We start from the raw sequence: 23031 nt of genomic DNA on the forward strand, positions 1-23031 counted from the left end.
ATTTTTTAATCAAATCTACCCCTTGGAAGCAGTGACAGTATTCTTTACTTGTGTAAGAGGCATACTGCAAACACCACTGCATACATGCATTTATATGGCATGCTCCTGTACCCTGCGACTGGAAGTCAGTAATCAGTTTCTTTTGTTTTTATTCTCACAGTCTTACACTGCAGTTACATAATTCAGCAGACTGCTTTCATTGCAGTTCAACGGCAATTACTTAATGTCACTAGTCTCATTACAAATAAGATAATCATATTCCTTTTAGAGCGAGGTCTTTAATGTCTGTTATTTTCATTTTGTTGAATTCAGATTAGAGTGCAATGGTTTAAAACACTACTTCCTCTGGTTGTTTTTTAATTGCTTTTTTTTTTTTTTTTTTTTTAAATATCGGCTGCTAAATTAGCTTTTAGACCTCTTGGATCTGACTGCAAAAAAATATCCAGAGATATTATGATCGTATCACAAATCTTTATTAAAAAACACACACACACACACACACACACAACAATGGAACCTACAATTATTAACTATTTACAGTATCAAAGAGCAGAAGAGAGGAGACATCTCTACATCATCGACCATCAGATGCTTCAAATTAAAGCCGATTTAATTATGGGACTGTTAACATGCCGTTAAAACAAACAGCAGTAGTCCAGCACCTGTCTTAACCCCTAACCCAATGGTACCCAACCAGGTCCTAAATTAGTTAAGTGCCTCTTAGTAGCTTCAATTAACTACATTAGAACCTGCTTGGAGTAAAAACCTGGACTGGATCGGATCTCGAGGGCCACAGTTGAGTATCACTGCCCTTACCTATCACAGGAACATGCAATCAGTGAGTATGTTTTCTGTGGAGGTCTCACTCTCATCTCCTCCTGGTTTCGCTCTAGCAGACAAAGTAGTAAGATTATGTAATCAGGATTGTGGCAGGGCAAAAGCCCTGCTGCTGTGAATAGTGTGTGTGGGAATGTTAGGTTGGCATGCATGGGGTTAAATCTGCCCCTGGCAACAATCACAGGTGTGGCCATTCCCCAATTCAGTAATTGAGTGCTAATTGGGGGGTGGTCACCTGTATAAAAGGGGAGCAGAACGCGTTTGGAGGTGTTAAGTGAGTGTATATACTTTGTTTTTGAGGACTATATAGAGCAGGAACAATGAAAAAGTACATTCAAATTACCTACAGCTATGGCCAAAAGTTTTGCATCACCTAGAATTTTAAAATTAAAAAATAAATAAATACAAAAATAAAAAGCACACTATATAAACATAATTCAGATATACTATTTAACATCATGTAATCAAAGAAACTACAAAATGAGATCTCAAAAGTCTACCGGAAGTGGGGGCGCATCCGGTAAAAGCAATCCTTGTGGAGCGCAGGATGCGCCCTATAGCCTGGAGATCCTGGTTGGAGTCCAGGCTATTCCACTGCCGACCGTGGACGAGGGCTCCCAGGGGGCAGTGCACGATTGGTTGAGCGTTGCCCGGGTGGGGAGGGCTTAGGTCAGCTAGAGTGTCCTTGGCTCAGCAACCCCTGTAGACTGGACAGGCACCTGCGGGCTTGCCTGTAAGCTGCGTTGTCCTCTGACGCTGTAGCTGAGGTGGCTGCATAGCAAGCCTGCAGAGTGAAAAAAAGCGGTCGGCTGACAGCACACATTTCAGAGGACACTGTGTGTTCATCTTCGCCGCTCCTGAGTCAGTGCGGGGGTGGTAGCAGTGAGCTGAGCCTAAAAATAATAGATTGGCTATTGGGGGGGTTGGGAAGGCTACCAGAAGCAAAAACAGCAGTAGAGTATTTCATGTTAGATTTAAAAATGTTGGCATTATATGGAAAACTATAACAGTCTAAATTCTTGGTTGAGTCTGAAATTGAACGATACAAATAATAAAAGGCTATCCTTCACTTTTATAGGCCAGAGATGCCAACTTATGAAAGTAGAAAATAGTAGCATATAGTAGCAGAAATGTTTTTTTAAGGCCAGTGGCTGCTAGCCCCTAGAAATTAAAAGGCTCTTAGGCTCTGGCAAGCCAATGACCTCAGTGTTTGCTGTTCAATCTATAATTTTGGTAATTGTAAGCACACAGCATTTAGAAATTTAAAAAACCCAATAAAAATACTTCAACACATAATCTTTGATTTGTTTTTATTTATTTTGAATTCTATTTATTCTGGATTTAAATATTAGTAATGAAGAGTGTTTTAGGATATCATAAGTGCTATCAAACCTGGACTGAAATATTCAACCTCAAAACTTTATAAAAATAACTATTAAAACAATACCTCAAGAAAGATTTAACAATGTTTTGTTTACATTTTTACTACTCTGCAACAATCAAAACACAAAATGCTGTGTAGTATCCATTAATTCATTAATTAAAGCGAGTTAAACCTCAAAACCCCTTTGCACAAACATACAGTAATAAGGAGTGTCAGATTTTGCTGGTGTTTCTTCTTAACTATGTGAGTTATACAGTCATGACGCCCACCATGTTTCACAGAGAAGTCCGTCAGTCAGTATTCACAGTAGACGTGAGATTCAGACACTCCACTTCTTTCAATGCATGACCATTCTGTGGTAAATTCCTCTATTTCTGACAAGCCAACCTCACGGAGGAAGGGGGAAATGGTGTGTGAAGTCATGGGGATGAAATTTTTTTAATACAATATACATTACAATATACATTACCTACATAAACATAAAATTAGTCTGTCTATAGAAGTAGGAAAAAGGGAAAATCGAAATATTTATTTATTATAGTTTTCACAACATCAGGTTCAAGTTTTAATCCTGTAAATCGGTAAGCTTCACAGCATATACAACTATAAACAAAAATGTCTGTTTTACATAACATTTGGTGGGGTTTCTACAGGCCAGCAAACGTTTTGGGTTGTTTGCTTGTTTACATATTATTCTGATACAACACGTTGTATATTTGATGACTTTCTGGAGCTCAAAGATGAAACCCTCAGATCCTATAATGCCATGGGACAACTGGTCTGGTTCTTGATCTTTAAATTATGTTAGTTTGGGAACTCCAAGAAAGAGAATTCTGTCATGCTTTCCATGCTCTTTAAGCCTGATATCTGCTATAAGTTGCTGTGTTGCTGCTACTATCATGTATTATGCACTTTCCACTGTATTTAAAGTATTATGGATTTTCTTGTTATTGCATCTTGTATGTGTGATGGTGGTCCACTATGAAAGGTGCTATATAAAATAAAGATTGATTGATAATGAACACTGAACTCAAGACTTTCCACATTTGAATGAATCGACAGAAAATAGCAAAATACAGGCAATTGGCATTTGCAATTTGATCGTAGCACTGCACAGCCAATATGCCCGAACTAACCAAACTCAAAATAGCAACTTCACAGGTCTCACATGCACAAATCCAGACGCTTAGAGATTTGAAACGGCTTTCAATTACTAGACGCTGGCTGGAGTTGCAACAGGAGGCAACTTACAGGTGAAAGGCTTTGGCTCTCTTGACACGCTTGCCATGTTAAAAATCACCCATCTCTTATTTTGTTAAGAAGGTCATTCCGGTATTGCATATTCTCAGTACGTTTGTATCAAGATACCACTAACAAGATTCAGTAAATTGAGAGATTAGGATGCAGTTACACCTAGTTCTGGAATCACCTTCAAAGCCATTTCATCACAGGGAATTTCAGAGCCAAAATGTCACCATATTAGGTTTTAAATCAAAAGAAATCTGCACCAATAGATCTTATACAATTAATATAAGATATGTTGAGTCTTAACAAATTAATTTATTATAGTGCTGGGAGGAACATGGGATTGTCATGTTCGGATATTCGTGTTTTCAAAAAATAATAAAAGACGTTCTATTGCTCAGAACACAGGCAGAGACAAGGGGGGGCGTGGCCCGTGTGTGCGCGCCTTTATTTTATAGCAAGACCTTACAATATGTAACACGTTAAAATAGAAAAATATCCCAGGAGTAAGAATGCGTTGTGTAGGGCTTACGTTACCCCAGTGAATTAACTACAAAAGGATGCAAAATAGCAGTTCAATTTAAACGTTTTGTTTATTCCTGAAATAGTAGATAAAGTTGGCACCGCATTTCATTTATTTTCTACTCTCCCCCAACCCCAACCCCACCTTGCCGTTGTAAAATGAAGGGTCTATTTAAAAACCCACACACACATCCAGCAAGTTGGGCACAGATTAAGCGAGGCAATTCAGAATGACGTGCTTGCCTTTGTCCCATGAGATTAACTCACTCTAAACTAGTGTTCTGCGGTATTTCGGTATATCGAAATATCATAATACAAAAAATTATACAATACTTAATATCGGGGTAAAAAAAAAAAAAAAAAATCGATATCGTTTTTTTTCGATCCCGTCTTTTTTTGGAGATATATCGTCTTTTTATTTTTTTTTTTTTTTTGAGACTTCAAAACAACACTTTATTTGTGTGCTTTAAAAACAATATGAACTTTTTTTGCATACACCGGAAGAAACAGCTGGTTTCTAAAGCCAATTTCACAAGTGTAGTGTGGAACTATTTTGGCTATCCATTAAATGAAAGTGGCACTCCAGTTGAAGGTGGACATCCAAAATGTAGGTGTTTGAAAGAAGTCAAAAACAAGGGAGGAAACGCCACCAATTTATTTAAGCATTTATTTAAGCAGATCGTCACCTGTGTTGAAGTGACGCGACAGCATGTAAGTTACAGTGAAAATAGTTTTACTTTTACTGTAGTTCTTTTGTTTTACATATTGAGATTCTGTAAATTCCATCTCTCCTTCAAAATGTAAATCATGAACCCAATTAGTATTAATATGTTAGTGTGTGTAACAGTATGAAGTTGAAATAGTACAATTTTGTACAATACTATTTAAAAAAAAAAATACTGTGTAAAGATAACGATAGGAATACTCTAAAAGCTGATCAAAATGCCGTTTGTTAGTTCACCAAGATGCAAATATATATTTTGCAGACGTGTCATTAAAACGACTCCATGTTAAAAAATGTTAACACTCTTTACATATTGCTTGGATTTTGCGGTAAACCATTTTTGTGTATGTGTAAAACAATTAGCTTTCATGCTGGAAACAGACTTCTGACTGTTGCAGGTTCAGCACAAAAACATACATTACATACATAGGCTACATAGTTTTTTTCCCCCCATATATAGTTCAAGGCGTACATACGCAGTTCAGCAGGTAAACTATCTGCTCTAATATATAGTTGTAAAAGTCTTTTGTCTAATTTATTTTCTTTGCAAAATTAACATCAACGCTCGCATGATGGTCTGAATAAAATTGCGTAACATTTCCTATGTTTATATAAGTGCACTGGAACATTGTTTTGAAGGAGACGTTTGGCTTGAATAAAATGCAATATAATATTATGTTCTAATAGTGATCAGTACTACAGTATCAAGTTCTATTCCAGAAATATTTCTCATCAGCTGAACATATTTTATAAGATGTATTTGAAGTAATGATTCTCTCTCGATAAAAAGTTTCATTTTTTCATTCCTTAGAGCACTTCTAAGACACTATTGTATATAAACATCTGACCTAGTAATAAAAAGCATGCTTTGAGAAAAGTATGTGTGTTATTTTGTTTTACAGTACTGTAAGTTTTGAAACACCAGTGGGACTGGGTGTTTTTCTTTACACTCATCTAAAACCAGCACAACACGCTTCACCCATAGAGATCACTATGCTTGCGCATAATCTGGTTTGCTTACTTTTTGCTGTCTAAAACTCTTAAATAGACACACAAGAGCTGCTGTAGTCCTGTTTTTATACCGATTCGTTTAATATCTGAGCGTTTTTTTTAAAAACTAAGTGCAAGGTATGTCATTTCTAGCGAACAAACATTTGATTTTTGTATCTGAATACATGTCAAAAATATATACTTGGATATTTGTCCCAGCACTAGTTATTTGTATGCAGACTAACTAGGTTGCCAGATTTAATAAAAAGTACAGCTGGATTTAATATAGAATATTAAACACCTGCTTTGATCATGCCCCAACACCCCTACTTTTGCCATTCTTGCTCCAAAACATAAAACACGCCCCCAGGACACCTGTAGCCAGAGCTTTAGTACCAAAACAAGTAAAATGTATTTAATCTTTACAAGTGCAAACACAACTATATACATACAATAAAATCTACAAAATTAATTATTATTATTGTACAAAATATGTAGTGACAAACAGGTTTTGTTTGTGGCAAGTATTATGCCCATGCAAGTATTCATATTCTCCACATTTAAATGTAAAAAGCTAGCACTGCAGGAGAGTTTATTCCAGGACAGTATGGCATGTACTACCAGGTCTCCAAGTATCACATGAAATAACCAAGTTGATGCAAAACTCTGAAGCCCATTTAGAAGTCTGCATCCAATGTGAATGTTTTCTCTGTTGGTTTGGACATCACTCCCATTCTCTGATACTCTCCTACCCGCTTCTCAAAGAAGTTGGTCTTTCCTTCCAAGGAGATGTTCTCCATAAAATCAAAAGGATTCTCAGCTCTGAAGATCTGCAGGAAAAAAAAGCTTTTAGGAAATAGCCTTTTGCAAGGGTCAAAATAAATTGGTCTGCAATGGAACACTCAAGAAGAGCCTGGTTAAACCATAAATCGAGATGAAATTGAACTATTAAAGCCCCCTTTCGTACTGGCACTCCTACCCGGGTCCCGACCCAGGTTTTGGCTGTCCGGGTCACAATCCCACGTAGTGTGAAACCACGTACCCGGGTCATGCCCGGGTTAACCTGGGTCCCAGCGCAACCCACCTCACTCTCTGACCCGGGTTGAGCGAGATGAAATGCTTGACAGCCGTTTGTGAGCCAACACAATAACAAACAGTTACACCTGCATGAAGGTTTCACTTCTGCAAGAAACACTTCTGTTTAACCATATTTTTGTTGCTTGAGACACACCACGAGCCAGATTGCAGCAGGGCTGTAGAAACATTTGCTTCAAATCAACATTTGGGCCAACGGTTCAATCCAGAGAAGCTTGAAGCGTCTAACAAGCTGCTTCCGGGGCATTGATACCCGCATTGTTTACTTGCGTCACCCAGGTCAACCCTGCTTTACTGGGGCAACAGTGTGGAGTAGTGGTTAGGGCTCTCGACTCCTGACCAGAGGGTCCCAGGTGGGACACTGCTGTTGTACCCTTGATCAAGGTACTTGTATGTAAAAATAATGTGTAAAATAATTTAATTGCATGTAAAAATAATATGATGATATCTTGTAAAAACTGTAAGTCGCCCTGGATAAGGGAGTCTAAGAAATAAATAATAATAATAATAATAATAATAATAATAAAAGCAGAGTGAAATCACATACCCGACCTGCATGACACCGGGTCCTGACCCGGGTAGAGCTTGCCAGTGTGGAAAGGGCATAAGTTTAGAATAAACTTTAAAAGTGCTACAGTCTGTATTCATTTTAAATGAGGCTTTAAAAACTCAAAACATTATTTTGTAGGCTGCTCAAGCAAAGTACAGTGTCAAGACTCATATAAACTTAAATCCAGATGGATTAAACTTATTCCAATTATCCTCATGTCAGTCAAATATAGGACAAGTTAATAAAAAATTACCTTGCTGAAACCCAGCTCCAGCATCAGCCGATCAGCCACAAACTCAATGTACTGTTTCATTAAAGTGCAGTTCATTCCAATCAAGTTCACTGGCAACGAATCTGTTAGAAACTCCTGAAAAAGAAAATAATAAAATCAGTGAAACACAAATCTTTCTGCATCTCCCCCCCCCCCCCCTCCATTGTAAATGCTCTGGCTAAAGGAACAGGAACTTTGTGTGGAAGAACACCACCTTGGCTCCGCTAGCGATTCGTTCACAATGGATACAATACTGTTTCGTAACATGAAAACTAAACTGAATAAGCCATTTTAAATTTAAATCTCTTCAAAAGCGACTCGTCATCACTACAATGGCATGTAAACAAAACTGCAAAACGCCCCGCTGTTTCTCTTGCTACAAAAAAAAAAAAAAAGAACTGGAAATTGTTCGAGCTCTTGAGGAAAAACACCCCACCATACACCTGAATCAGACACAAGTCGCCGAGCAATTTGGTGTCCCTGTCCCCCGTACTTGAGCTGAAACTACTGATGGATTTACCTGTTCTATCCGGACAGCATCCTTGATGATTTCCTTTACTTTTCCTTCCGAGGGTTTATTCACTAGGTGCTTGAACATAAGGCACGCAAAGTCACAGTGCAAACCCTGTAAAAAAAAAAATTAGAGAAACCAATTAAGTCAACAACGGACACTTGAGACAACTGGCAATAAACAGAGGGCTCTAACTGGCCAAAGAGAAAATTGTATAGCAGCAGTGTGGAGTAGTGGTTAGGGCACTGGACTCTTGACCGGAGGGTCGTGGGTTCAATCCCTGGTGGGTGACACTGCTGCTGTACCCTTGAGCAAGGTACTTTACCTAGATTGCTCCAGTAAAAACCCAACTGTATAAGTGGGGAATTGTATGTAAAAATAATGTGATATCTTGTAACAATTGTAAGTCGCCCTGGATAAGGGCGTCTGCTAAGAAATTAATAATAATAATAATAATAATAATAATGTTACAGTATATCGTTAAATACAAACCCAGTACCAGTGTGGATTAAAGGGATAATGGGAGAAATACTGCAAGACATTTTAAAATTGAGCATCAAAATAATTTCATTCACTGCAAGTGCTAAATGGTGCACACGTTGTTCACTGTACTTTTTGCAGGCCAAGTCAAGCTCATGAAAATTTGGGAAAAGGAAAAAATACCAACCCCCCAAATTATGTTTTGTCACAGCAAGTAGAAACCCACCTCATCTCTGCTAATGAGTTCATTAGAAAACGTCAGCCCAGGCATCAACCCTCGTTTCTTCAACCAGAATATCGAAGCAAATGATCCAGAGAAAAAGATTCCTTCAACCGCAGCAAAGGCCACAACACGTTCACCTGAGGCGTAAAGAATTTGTTAACAGCAAGTCAAGTTAAATTAGCTTTTTTCAAATCAGTTAGTTTCACAGTAGTTATAGTCAAGTGAGCAATTAAATACAGGTCATTTCAAGACTAGCAACTCACCATATTGTGCTTCCTCGTTTCCAATCCAGTTCATAGCCCAGTCAGCCTTCTTTCTTACACATGGCAAGGTTTCAATGGCATTAAACAGGTACTCCCTAATGGGGACAAGAGGCAAAAATCAGTTTCTCTTCACCCCCCCCCCAAAAATAATTCACACTTCACTTCATTTTAAAATATAGGTGGTAAACATTTAGTTATTGCAGCCCACCAGTTACACATTTCAGTTTACAGAAAAAAAGCTGCCACGTTTACATGGAAAGACAGAACAGGAATATAATTAATGAATGGACTGAAAAGGGTTAATGCATAAGTTGCTCCAATTTAATATAAACAAAAAAAAAAGTACCTCTCTGTGGGATCTTTGATGTAGGTATCAATAAGCAGACTGTACATTTCAGAGTGGATGTTCTCCATGGCAATCTGGAAACCATAGAAACAACGGGCTTCAGTGACTTGCACTTCCTGGCTGAAGCGTTCCACCTAGCGAGCAAAGAAATGAAATGAGACCAGTTCCAAATGGTTCATGTCACAGGCTGCAGTTACCATTTCAGAAAAGTCTCAAAGCAGCACTTAATACATACCAAATTCTCATTAACTATGCCATCACTCGCAGCAAAGAACGCGAGTACGTGAGAGATGAAGTATCTTTCTTCTTTTCTCAGCGATTCCCAGTGCCCGATGTCTTTGGAGAGGTCAACCTAGTCAATTCAAAAAGTATACCAGAGGTTTTAAATCCAGTCTTCTGCAGCAACACTTATCAATGCAGATTCAGGAGGCGATATACATCAAATATAAGGAACAAACCTCTTCTGCTGTCCAGAAAGAGGCCTTTGCTTTCTTGTACATCTGCCAGATGTCATGGTACTGGATGGGAAAGATGACGAATCTGCGAGGGTTATCTTTCAAGAGAGGCTCTTCCTGGATTGTGTCATTTTTTGACTTTCCCTATACAAAAAAAAAAAAAAAAAAAAAAAAAAAAAGGAAAATTAACTAGTGACATTATGCAAGCCTTAAATATAATTAATAATAATAATAATTTCTCCCCAGGCCTTTTCAGCCGGGCAGGCCGCCCATCAGTGTCAGTCGCCTCCCGGCTGAAAAAACCTGATCCGCCCGTCTTGCAGATGCTACTGTACTGTGCCTTTAACAAGAAGGATTGATTGCGCTTCTAGTGGAACAGATCACTTGCATGTTGGGTGAAAAAAAAAAAAAAAAAAAATCTTGGCACCACTCGACAGCTGTGTTACGTCTTGACAATATTTAACCAAATCAGAGAGTTGAAGGGGCGGGTTTTCTGTGTTAAGCACTTGAGGCACCAAAACGTTAGATAAAAAAAAAAAGACAATGATTGCAGGGTTTTCAAAATAAGCCAGTGATCGGCGCAATCCACCGCCTAATACTATATTTGCGCCGGCTACTTCATTAAAAAAATATTAAGATTATTTTCAGATATTATCATTGTCCATTTTGTCGTATAATTGTACTACAAGTATATATAGTACATATGCACAAAAAAAGCATATTCCTTTTGTTGCAAAATCGTAAAAATATGTACCCAGGTGCTTGTGAGATATTGGGGGTTCATGCATAGAGGCTGTACGAGTAGAAAACGTTCTCATTACGTACTGTTTCATACATGCTAACATTCTGACAATTAAATAGTTCAATATTGAACACTTGATTTGGTATGTTTGTTTATAAATAAGGGTTAAAATTAACTTTTGGGGAGGGGGGCCACAATAAGGTCCTGCAGTGGGCCCCATCTTCCTCTGCCACTGGTGCCAGGATATACCCGTTTTTTGTTTTTTTTTCTTCCCCCCCCAAATACAAAATATCGTTAATATAAAAGTGACTGACTTATTTATGTGCATTAATGCTTGATTATGTCAAGAAACATTTTGCCAGGGCAAGCGCGATACGTTAAAAGCATTGCGAGGGCGCTGTTAAAGTGCTTGACGGGCTCCACAAATGCTCCACTGTTTACTTGTGACATCGTTCCTATCCTTTATATAGTCCTAGAATTTAAAAAGACGCTCGACTCTGCTTAACGTCTTCACTGCGCGCAAAGCATTGCGGTATATTCAGAGAGCTCGGCAGAATTTTTTTTCTAAGCAGTTAATGGAGGCGTAAGAAATTGCTGGTTTTCGGCATGTTAAAGCAAACTTTTGAATTATATTTCACATTTGCCCAAGGTCTTTTGAAGACGGCAATATCAGCAAATTATGACAATATGCAATTATGAAAAATGCTATTTTCTGAGCACTGCCCTGTTCCGCGGCGCATGCGCAGTAAATACAGTTACGGCCGATCGCAGATGTCATCGATGATAATCTCTATCGACAGCTTTCGGGTAACGGGAAATTTAAAAGCTATATCATATTAGATATTGTATTACTATGTGTACGTTAATTGTTTGTGAAATCATTTTATAACAAATACGGATGAACATTACCTATAGTGTTTAAAAAAACAATAACTAATTTGTAAATATAAGTTATGTAATTGTTGCATTTTTGTAAATTTAAAATAATCTGTTATGTACCACTGAAGAGTTATTTGAATAAAATTCGTTTCTCCAAGAATAAATGTTGACTTTATACTTCCCTGCTATTAAAGCACCCGTATTTAATAGCTTATAAACAATAGTGTCAATTAACCTATAAAAATTAAATAAAAATAGTTTAACTTCACTTTACACATAAAACACCGTATATTATGTAATAAATTGTTTAACTGCAATAACCTATTTTTAGATAAATAACTGAAAAGATTGTTACACGGTTTAACTTAATTTCAACTTGCATGCAGTCGTCGCTTCTTTAGAGCGATGTTTCTGCGCATGTGCAACGTAAAGGGTCAGTGCTCAGAAAACAGCATTTCTCATTATTATGTATTGTCAATTTGCTAATGTTGCCGTTTTCTTGGGCAAATGTGAAATCTACTTCAAAAGTTTATTATTTAACATTTCTTACGCCTCCACTGACTGGAGCAATCTAAAGTACCTTGCTACACTGCTGCCCTATACAAAATGCAGAGGTGCTGGATTATTACACACCCGTTTCATGCAACAGTTATGTGATGGTGACCAAACGTGTGTGAGTACAGTTTTGTAAAAAAAAAAAAAAAAGATAAAATGAACAGGTCCATTAAAAATGTATAACGGCGAACAAAAATAGACGTCCATTAAAATGCCCTGAATTTAACGAATAACAATTTTAAATAATTAAGCTAAAAACAAAAAAAAGTTATCTTTCCCAGTCAAATCGTAGTGCATAAATAAACACTAATAATATGTTTCCGTTAAAATTACTCCCGGCTGCACAGAAGATTAAAGTTTAAAGATTATTGCTAGTGTGCCCCCCCGCCCCCAAACAAGCGCGGACTCTGGTGACAATGCCCGGCTGTCTCTTTGGCGCCAAGACAACCCCCTCCACACACAAGCACACCATCGTTTACTTACTTCAGTTTCTTCAAAGATTCTCCTTGCCGTTTTCGATGCTAAAATTCTGGTCGTGTTCATGCTTGGAGGCTGCGATAAAAATAGGCTATATTATACAATCTGCTACATACTAGTATACTACATCCGTTAACATTACGTGATGGCAGCTCAAGTTAATTTCTACAAGATTCCTTATACAAAAAAGTTTACAGAGAACTAAATGTAAAGAGAAAAATACACTTACTGTATTCTCCTTATCAGTCAAAGAAATGTTGGTTATATTTGAAACCATTGCGTTTTCGTTCTTGGAAGACAGAGGAGAGCGAGCAGAAAGCATTTTTTAGAGGATGTAAACAAAAAAAAACTAAACAGGACTGATGTATAAATTGCTATTAAAAAACTGAAAAAATGCGTCTCTTTAACTGAAGTTAAAAGTAAAAAAAACGGCAACTTATAAACCCTATTATCAGTGACCTTTTCTCAATTCCAACAATACTCTGTAGTGAAATGACTTGCTGAATATTTGTGTTCAATTTTATCTCTCAAATCCTTGGCGTCAAAAAAAAGCTGAACCAATCAGAAGGCTACTAGAAGTGACGAAACCGTACAAGAGTTGAAAAACCAAACACACCGTCCAATCATTTTTGTCTTCAGATTGCGGGAAAATTCGAGCTTGTTTTGTAATCTTGAAGAAAAAAACCGCAAAAGAAATGTCGTTTTAATTTAAACAAAACAATACTTACAATATAACAACAACGTAATTGTTTAAAACAAAAGTATGCAATAAATAAAAAGAAATATACACGCTAAACGTTTTAGTAAGCAAGTAAACCATAACCAGTTCACACTAATTCAATAGGACAGAAATAATACGCTTATAAAGTTATTTTAAAGTACTGTATAGGTTAGAATCTATATTCTAGTGTATACATTATCTGTACTAATGAAACTATCCGACTTATCACTGCAGCAACAAGAAAGCAACAGCAATGTATTTATTTATTGAATCGGTACTGGCATTGTTTTAATTTCAGACTGCTTGCTACGTTTAAATAATTGCAGAAGCGTGATCATTTTTTTGTTAACATGTTACTTACTACAAAATTACTCAAGTCAAGAATTTAGGATAGTGAACTAGTAGCTTTTATTATTTTCCAAATATAAAGTGCAAATTTAGGACATGCCCATGTTAAGGAAATTAATCAATTTATAATATACAGCAGTAGTTAGCTGGTCATATTAATATCATTTAATCTGGTTCAAATCTCATTTGCCGCCAGATCTTGAGTAACATATTTTTTGGCGCTCTATTTTTCGATATAGTGAAATCTTCAAGATATAGGAAGTTTTTAGTGCATATACATGTTTTATTTATTTATTTTTCTTTACGATTTTAGTAGTAGCTGATATATCATTCGTTAGTTACACTATAACGGAGGGGGTTGTCTGAATTGCAGATTTACATACAGGATTGCCATTACATTATGTAAGTATTTTCTTGCGCGTTAAAGCTAAAGTAGAACAAAATGCAGGTCCAGTTTCCTTCGTCATTATTAAACGCACATTAATTGGATTAAACAGTCAATATACTTTGTATTAATTAGCTCTTACTGAAGTTATTGTTTTGTTTTCATGGATCTGCACAGAACAAAGGCTGCAGGCGGTAACTTTGCATCAGCTAAAGAACGAAAAGGCCGATTGAGTTTCTTCTTTCACAGTTCTGTGCTCTTTCATTAGAGGTTTATAAGAAATACGGTGTAATATTATTAATAACACTATTAAATTATTACATAATATATTTTTTCTTCAAGCAAACCACAGCACCAACTGGCCATTTAATAATCAACAAACATTTTATTTTTGTCAGGATGGACTTGTTTCACAGGAAGAGTAAAAATGTTGACAGTGACATAAACTGTACCTCCCTCTACCGTTGGGAGGATTAGATGGCAATGGCTTTACATTTTATATATATAATCTCAGTTCCAGTATTTATATAATAAAGATCACAAACTGTAGTGTTAACTAATGATCAGTTTAGTGGTCACTTGTTAAAAGTTGAACAAGTTTGATCCCACCCACCATTGCATTACTTTTGTCTTAGTAGTTTGTTTTTTAAACACAGGACGGGTTATGGGTTTGAGTTGGTGGAGCTAAAAGTTAGTAATGAGATTCAGAAATGTAACTATCTTAATTGCCAGGAAATAGGCTCACAGACAGGACTTGGCTAAGTGAGTCAGTATTGTCACATCAGGCGATACACTCAGCTAAATGAGTGAAAATTACCTATTAACACCCAGAACTCCTCATCTACTGAGCTTTACAGTTCAAGGTAGGTGAATAAATTGAGGGGGTTTTAATTGAACTAAACACTACAGACATGCATACACCCTTATATAAGTTTACCATAATCACAGCAAAGTGTAATGAAGCATAGCAAGGTAAAGCACTATAATAAACACGACAAGCTAGGGTAAACTATCCATTGAAGAACCATGGGAAAAGCATGTGAAAACTGCAAAAAAATACTGTTGTAAACGTTTATAAGGGCTGTGGGGTCACTATAAACCTGGGCTCAACACAGCAAATCAGAACACAAATGAAATATACTTTAATATGTCTGTCTATGGATATTTCTTGTGTTTGTTTTTCAGTCTTTAAAAAGAGAAAAGTAAGACAGGTATACATTCCACTAGTATAACATTTTGAAGCTAAAAATCATCTGTAGAGTTGCCTTGTAGCCTCAAGGACTTGACTGGTTATTTGAATACAGTAATGTATCTGTTTTTTTCTAAGGAGAGTCAGTTATTCAGGGAACAGTGCAACGCAGCAACTTTCTGCCACTGGGTGGTGCTGGTGTTTTCGAAATGAAAACAAATAAGTTTACATTTGGAAATGCATTAGTTGTTTTTCTAAAGAGGGGAACAGAAAACATCATAACGAACAAAGTTTCTCTGGTTAGTCTACATAGCTGCTCTTTGCTGGACTCTTTCCAAAGTTTTTTTTTTTTCTTTTCCCCCAACTAGGCTATTACTATACTATTAGTTTTTGGCCATTTTTATTTTAGTTTTCGTTAACTGAAAAAACACTGATTGAAGTGCAGGAGGTTAGTCAGACAGGATCAGCCTTTTCTGACTGTCTCCTAATGTTGTTTCTATATTATTATTATTATTATTATTATTATTATTATTATTATTATTATTATTATTATTTATTTCTTAGCAGACGCCCTTATCCAGGGCGACTTACAGTTGTAAACAAAAATACATTTCAAGAATCAGAGTACAAGTAATAATACAATTAAGAGCAAGATAAATACAATGACTTTGATTCTAGCAAGTACAAGTATGACAAAATACGATTCAATAACGGAGCAGATAACAGTGTCAGTGATAGTTACATCAGGATATAATTAAATACAAAATACTTATAAACAGAATATAATTAAATACAAAATACTTATAAACAATTCTCTAAATAACCATTGATTTTGCATGTTGTGGAGTTTAGGCCGATGGGTCTAGTTTCCTGATTCCTCCTCATCTGCTAGATACCATTTTTTAAATGAAAATATGTTTGCTATAGCCTGAGAAGCACAATTATGGAATTATTTCACTCACAGACACAAGCCACAGTGCAAATACATCTCTTTCAGCTGTCGCTAAACAACAGAAACCTATGTGGCCAGCCGAGTTTCCTAGCTTAGCGTATAGAGCCTTGTCAAATCAAAATCAAGTTAAACTGCTGAATTAAAAATATCACTAGTTTAGAATTGTAAATCAAGTGCTATTTTTGCTTCAAGATTTATTATTATTATTTATTTCTTAGCAGACGCCCTTAACCAGGGCAACTTACAATTGTTACAAGATACCACATTATTTTTACATACAATTACCCAGTTATACAGTTGGGTTTTTACTGGAGCAATCTAGGTAAAGTACCTTGCTCAAGGGTACAGCAGCAGTGTCCCCCATCTGAGATTGAACCCACGACCCTCCGGTCAAGAGGCCAGAGCCCTAAACACTACTCCACACTGCTGCCTCAGTGATGTCCGCCTGAGCGCACTGCGTGCCTGGCCAGCAGGGTTCGCTGCAGAGTGATGAGGAGAAGCAGTCCCTGCTGGTTTGCCTCCCTAACCTACAGGAGTGCCAGAGCCAATGCAACGCTCCCTTCTGAGTCCTCAGCGAAGAAGAAGTGTTATAATAACTAGAAAGGATGCCGGGCAGAAAAAAAATTAAATGCTTTTATTTCAAGGCAGCTACTTACTTGGTGTAGAATTATCAATAAGAAACCTGTCAGTGGGTCAGCAAAACAGCTAATAGCATACATATATTGAAGCACTTTTTCGGCAGGTTTCACAGACCCGAGATAACATTATTTAGTCCAAGATTAGTGCTAATCGGGCTCTGTGAAACCAGCCATTTGTGTTCAGGGAATATAACTTAATTAAGCTTTTTTGCTTCTGAAAGCCTTTGTATGATGACTTACAGTGCACTCAAACTACTTGTAATTTACACTGGGACAAAGTAGTTAGAAAAAGTCAAGAGCTGTGTACTCTCCTGATAATAGGAAACATGCTCCACGCAGAAACTGGAGTTCTGTTTTAGTAAACCCATTCAAATCGGGTTATACAGTAAAGTATCATCTTAAACAATTAAAACAATTAAAACATTGTCACATTTAAAAAGTTTTTCGTTAAGTATATGGAAAACTACAAAGCGGTGTGTAATTCAATATGTTAACTTAACATGATTTAGCAGGCTTCATTTCACTTCATGAAGAAAAATTAGTTAATTCTATAGGGCGGTGATGCAAAACCTTTGGCCATAACTGTGTGTTCTTGAATTCTAGTATGAAGAAAAATGGCAGGACGGTCCTATTTTAATGATTTAAATAAAGGCAGTATTTTGATCGACTGCTTTTAAGAGGCTCTTGTGCATTTTCTGCATGGGCTTACTTCCAGGAATGGAAAGGAAAGTATTTATAGTAAGGGAGACGGGGGCTAGGAATGTACACAGAGGAGTTGTGTTTCTTGCTGCTGATGGTGTCACATTTTGTTCAGGCGGTTATGATTGGTTTTCCTTTCTTACTCTGTGAGGGACACTGGAACTGGCTACACTATTAAGGCATGGTGCTAGCTGGTCCGTGAGATCTCCCCCTCACAGTCTTATATTAACCTTCTTGAACATTGCTGATCTTTCTTTGTTTATTATGACAACTACTGTCCACATGGTTCTAGGCTAAGACCACCACACTCTTTTCACTTGAAGAAAAGAACAAAACATACTACTCGTGGGGGTTATACACTATACTCAGTTAGAAATGACGTCATGTTTTTTACATTTAACACATTAAACCGTTACTAGTGACCTTCACTCCTGTGAAATTCCCAGAACTGTATAAGCAACTGGAGGCTGCGTTGTACAGGATATCGGCAGGCCGCACGCTTCATAGCCAAGCAGAATGTAACCGTAGCAACCCTGATGTTTTCATCTGGAGGGTTCTATCAGTTTCCGCACCAGTAATGTTTATGACTTAAATTCTTTGTAGCTTTACTGTGCTAAAAAAAAAAATCGTTCACTTGCATTGAAAAAAGGGTTACCTTAGATGCAAAGCATTGAGGCAGAAGTATCTGGAAAGTAAACAGGCAAGGTCATTAAAAAGGTATAGAGAGCATATAAGGATAGATTCCTGGGAGATAATAGGGTTTAAGGCTCCATAAATGAAAGGGGTCAAGTTCAACTGAAACTAGACGTGCTGTTTTATAGCTTTGAAAAGGGTTTCCTGGAGAGTCTTTACAAGCTTGCTGCCTACTGATAAATATTCCTGGGGGGGGAAGGGGGGGCTCTTCAGAGCTACAAATATTAAAAGGCCTCCTAGATTTGTGGACACAGTTCTGTTTTTCCTACAGTTTTCTTTTCTTCTTTAGGTATCTTTTCTATTATCATACAATATAAAAAATACATTATTTAAGGAGGCAAGAAGAATCCACCATTACTTACGATGGGGTTTAAAATAATGACCCTTGAATAAATTTGTCGAAGCAGAAATCACCCCATACACTATTTCTTGTAGTTTGAAATACATTGTTGAAAAAAATAAACAATGTAAGTACTTGTAATACCATTCCCTATGACAGAAACCTAACTGTAACTGAAGCAACCAGGAGAACAGGTTACATGAAAAGGAACTGGGCCATTTTGGCCCAGCAAGCCTACTTATCCCTGTCTCAAAGTCCGTCTTTCTCCCCATATTTACTCTTTCTTAAGAAACCCTTACCATGGTCCTTTCTTTATGACATGGTCGTGATTATTTTGATATTTTAATTTAAGTGTCCTGGGGTTTAATCAACAAGGGCATTGCTAGCAAAGTAAATTCCTTCCCCTAACTCTAGAGCTGTTACAGGGGTTGATATGTTCTGAAGAACAGCATTACAGTGAATAGCAGATCCTTCTCCCCTAATCACTGTGTTACATCACTGTTCTGACCATAGAGCCAATTTAAAAAAGTAAAACTGAGAAAAGAATTATGTTTTAATGAGTTTTACTGAAATGATGAGAGAAAACAGGTAAGAGGAAGAACACACAACCATTCTGATGCACTGTTAAAGTTTTTATTACATCTATTTAAAATATTTAAATAGACTGAATGGAAATATGCAGTCAACTAACAACCCCAGGGAACAGGGAATTGCAGCAAAGTTGTGGGTGGGAGGAAAGCCACAGCAAGCTTTTGATAAAAATGTATGTGAAAAACATTGCCAAATATTTGTCTAATTAGAACGGTTTGGTCTGGAAGACTGTGTATATGCCTCAGCAGAGCCTTTTCAGTGAAAAGCAGTTCATCTGTTTATAAGTTTAGGAGAATAATGAGGGTTACAAGTGCGCCACAACATGATCAGAACTTGACCGCTTAATGAGAATTAATTGTTCGTTTGCATTCCCAACGGTACCACACTTAAAATGTTCTTCATTTTTTGTTCTGTTTTTTCTTTCGCTCAGCATCTTTTAATTCATAAACAGACTGTGCACATGTTTCAGTGCTTTTCATATGCGTATTATATACTGTGGATATAAACTTTGAATTTGATATGTCATTATGAGACCCTCCATTGGAAAGGAATTTTAAAAAGTAAATATTTGCAAAAGAATAATTGAATCTCATAATATACGCAGGAAGGGGGTGTTTTGTTTTTTCTTTGATTTAACCGGAGCTATAAATAGAGCTCTTTCTTTTTCTTTGATTTAACAAGTGCTCTAAATAGAGCTCTTTCTTTTTATCTTTGATTTGATCAGGGTTATAAATAGAGCTCTTTCTTTATCAACCCTACTAAAATGCTCATTAATATTCACCACAGACATAAAGGCTGGAACCATTCTAGAGCCCTAAGTGTTTATTGGTGGGTGGCTTTTGTTGTTCTGTGGCACTGGAAGATGAAAAGTGCAGGTTGTAAATCAGGTCTTTAACTGGACCACCAGCTGCTTTGACAGGGGACTGGGTGAGCCAGAGCTATCCTACCAAGTCATCCGCATTGTGTAACGCAGGGGACCACAAGGAGAAAGCCCCCAAGGCTTAACTCGAGCGAAAACATTGGTAACAGCTAATAAATTGTAATATATATATATATATATATATATATATATATAGAGAGAGAGAGAGAGAGAGAGAGAGAGAGAGAGAGAGAGAGAGATGTACATACACACAGTATGTATGTACAATTACAAATTATTAGCTCTACATTATAATGTTTCATTTTGACGAGAGAAATTGAGACACCAGATGTTTACATGCCTGAAAACATTATTATTATTATTTTGTTTTTTGTAATGTTAAGTTTCCACATTAAAGAGCAAATATAGGGCAATATTCATTTGTAATGGATTCAGGGTTGGTAAGCCATCAGTACGATTACAGAATTTCACCATTTCCAGCATAAAACCAAAAACAGAGTACAGTATTCATTGAGAACATAGAAATTCCCAGTCAATGACAGAGATTTAGCTGAGGACCCTCTGTACTTAAACACAAGCGTTCCACAGCTGAGGTCATGCCTGTGGATGTTCTTTTAACTCTCTCCAGACTCATCACCGCCACATCTGTGAGCTATGAACAACAACATCTGGGTACTCAATCTGAAAAACGCCTTAATCATCCAGAGAGACAGCTTGAGCAAGAAAACGTTTGAGCATTAGTACGGTATACTTAATAACAAGATAATACAATGTTTAAAAAAAATTACAACCAAAAATGACAGCAGGGACAGCCATCTGTTATAAAATTACCCAAACAAATGTAGATATCTTTTTTCACCTCGTTGGATATCACTTTCATCTGTTGAACAGGTCATTCTAATAGTTTACAAAATGAAAGAGGCTGCAAAAGCAGGAAATGGTGGGTGTCTTCTCTATGCAACAGGTTTATTGCTAGGCAACCAGACTGGAGCTTGAAATGAACAGAAAGGTAACCTGGGTACCCAGATATTTGTAACGATTGGTATGCTGTTGGTACCAGGTTTTCTAACCGTGACAACCTATACCAGTAACAGACATTTTAGATAATATTTGATAAGTGTAGGACTTGAAGCAAAGCGGCCATGTGTCAGTGCTAAATGGGCCTACTCCATTATTCCTTTTTGGGATAATTTCTACAAAGAAGACCAGAGCACTGTCATAACATAAAATTAAACAATGACTTCAGTGCTCCTTCCTTTACGACTTAAAGAAACTTGTGTCCTCTTGACCCTACCCTGAACCTGGCCCTGAAAGTGACCTCCCTCTGAAACAGTCAAAGGGTCATCTGTTTCAATGTCCAGTCACTTCTTGGCCTCTTGGAAAGGATGGAAAACAAAGGTGAAAGTGACAGATGTTTTGTCAGGTGTCCACTTGGTCCAAGCCTGACAAAACTCCATACACATACATCCCCTTAAGGCCACCGAATGGAAACGACTTTTATTAATTAATCAGATACTGAACGCCAGTATTGACAGTTGTCTGGACCAACCACTGCCATGGTGAAAAAAAAAACATATTAAAAGCAGGTTTGTTTACCATGGATAAGAACCCCATTGAGTTCTGCATCCTGGGAGGCTGTGTAATGTGTAATCTGCAATGTGTAATGTGTAATGTGCATGAGTCTGTGGTTAAATATCATTATGCAGTCCATTATTTGAGTGAATAAATGCATTATAATTGAACTGCAGACAGGTGGTAGTGGTCCATTTTACAAGCACCCTGGGAGACTTCTTATCCAAACTGTGTTGGTTAAACACTTCATGTATTAAAGTGAATGATTAATCAATCGCTATGGTGACAAAGGTATGTTCTTCTGGCTAGAGCACTACAGCATCTGCTGTAAGTACGTGATATGATTATATTTTAGCCATAATACTGTCAGGCTGCCAAACTAGAGCTCTTCTTTTACTGCCAGTCTCACCCTTAATTTGATTTTCCTGCTGTGGATAATATTATATTACTGGGTTCTCCTCAAAACCAAAGTGCTTTCATAAGCAACTTCAGTGCCAGTTTTCCAAAGATTCCTAGCTTTTTTAAATTGGAAGATCAGATGTTTGGTCATACTATATATATGAATTATGGATGGGTAACTGATAAATACACTAGTGCCACAAGCAGTCACTCCCTTTGTGTGATGACAAAGGGATTACAGTTTTAGAGCACTTCGAAATTTGAATGGGTAATATGCAGTTGTTGATTTACATCCATTTGGTTACCACTTCAGACACTTCAGGCCCAGAATGGGCTTCTTTAAAGACCAGCCTACTTTTACATTTTCGAAATGTTTTCCGATTGGGGTGGCATTATAGGGCAGCAGTGTGGAGTAGTGGTTAGGGCTCTGGCCTCTTGACGAGAGGGTCGTGGGTTCAATCTCAGGTAGGAGACACTGCTGCTGTACCCTTGAGCAAGGTACTTTACCTAGATTGCTCCAGTAAAAACCCAACTGTATAAATGGGTAATTGTATGTAAAAATAATGAGTAAAAAATAATGTAATTGTATGTAAAAAAAATGTGATATCTTGTAACAATTGTAAGTCTCCCTGGATAAGGGCGTCTGCTAAGAAATAAATAATAATATGAGATGAGACAGGGTCTTCAATGGCCACAGAGTAGACAGGTACTCAGTTTAAACAACGTTTGCTTGACAAGTAAAGCTACTCCTATTCCAAGATACAGCATTATGAGAAGCTAACTTTTTATTTTTTATTTTTTTAGGGTTTTAGGCATAATATTCGCACATGTTGGAAAACAACTTAATAACCAACGTCAGTGAAGATGGTCAATACAGATTCTCTTCAGACGTTTCTGTGTACATTCCAACAGTGAAGGTCGACAAACACAGAGGATGGATTGGGTCTGGGTTCTGCCCCAGATGTAATAATGGAACAAGAGCGGAATTCGCTCACTGGTCCTTTGTTGGGAAAGGAGAGCTAAAGAAAGGCTTTGTCGATGATCACTGGGATGCCCCTGATCTGCGCATGGAATG

The 23031-nt window shown here is 37.2% G+C and overlaps 1 protein-coding gene across 1 annotated transcript; it reads right to left on the reverse strand.

Annotated features, from left to right (window-relative positions):
- Positions 1-4638: 4638 nt before the first annotated feature.
- LOC117410626 (ribonucleoside-diphosphate reductase subunit M2) lies at positions 4639-13290 on the reverse strand. The gene is made up of 10 exons (XM_034017307.3): positions 12779-13290; positions 12556-12624; positions 9900-10040; positions 9677-9793; positions 9442-9575; positions 9096-9190; positions 8836-8969; positions 8139-8243; positions 7601-7714; positions 4639-6532 (listed from the first exon to the last, which is right to left on the reverse strand). The coding sequence occupies exons 1-10, from the start codon at positions 12869-12871 to the stop codon at positions 6380-6382; spliced, it is 1155 nt and encodes a 384-aa protein (XP_033873198.2). The 5' UTR covers positions 12872-13290; the 3' UTR covers positions 4639-6379.
- Between the last annotated feature and the right edge of the window lie 9741 nt (positions 13291-23031).

Source organism: Acipenser ruthenus, chromosome 6 (genome assembly GCF_902713425.1).
Source record: "Acipenser ruthenus chromosome 6, fAciRut3.2 maternal haplotype, whole genome shotgun sequence".
NCBI lineage: Eukaryota > Metazoa > Chordata > Actinopteri > Acipenseriformes > Acipenseridae > Acipenser > Acipenser ruthenus.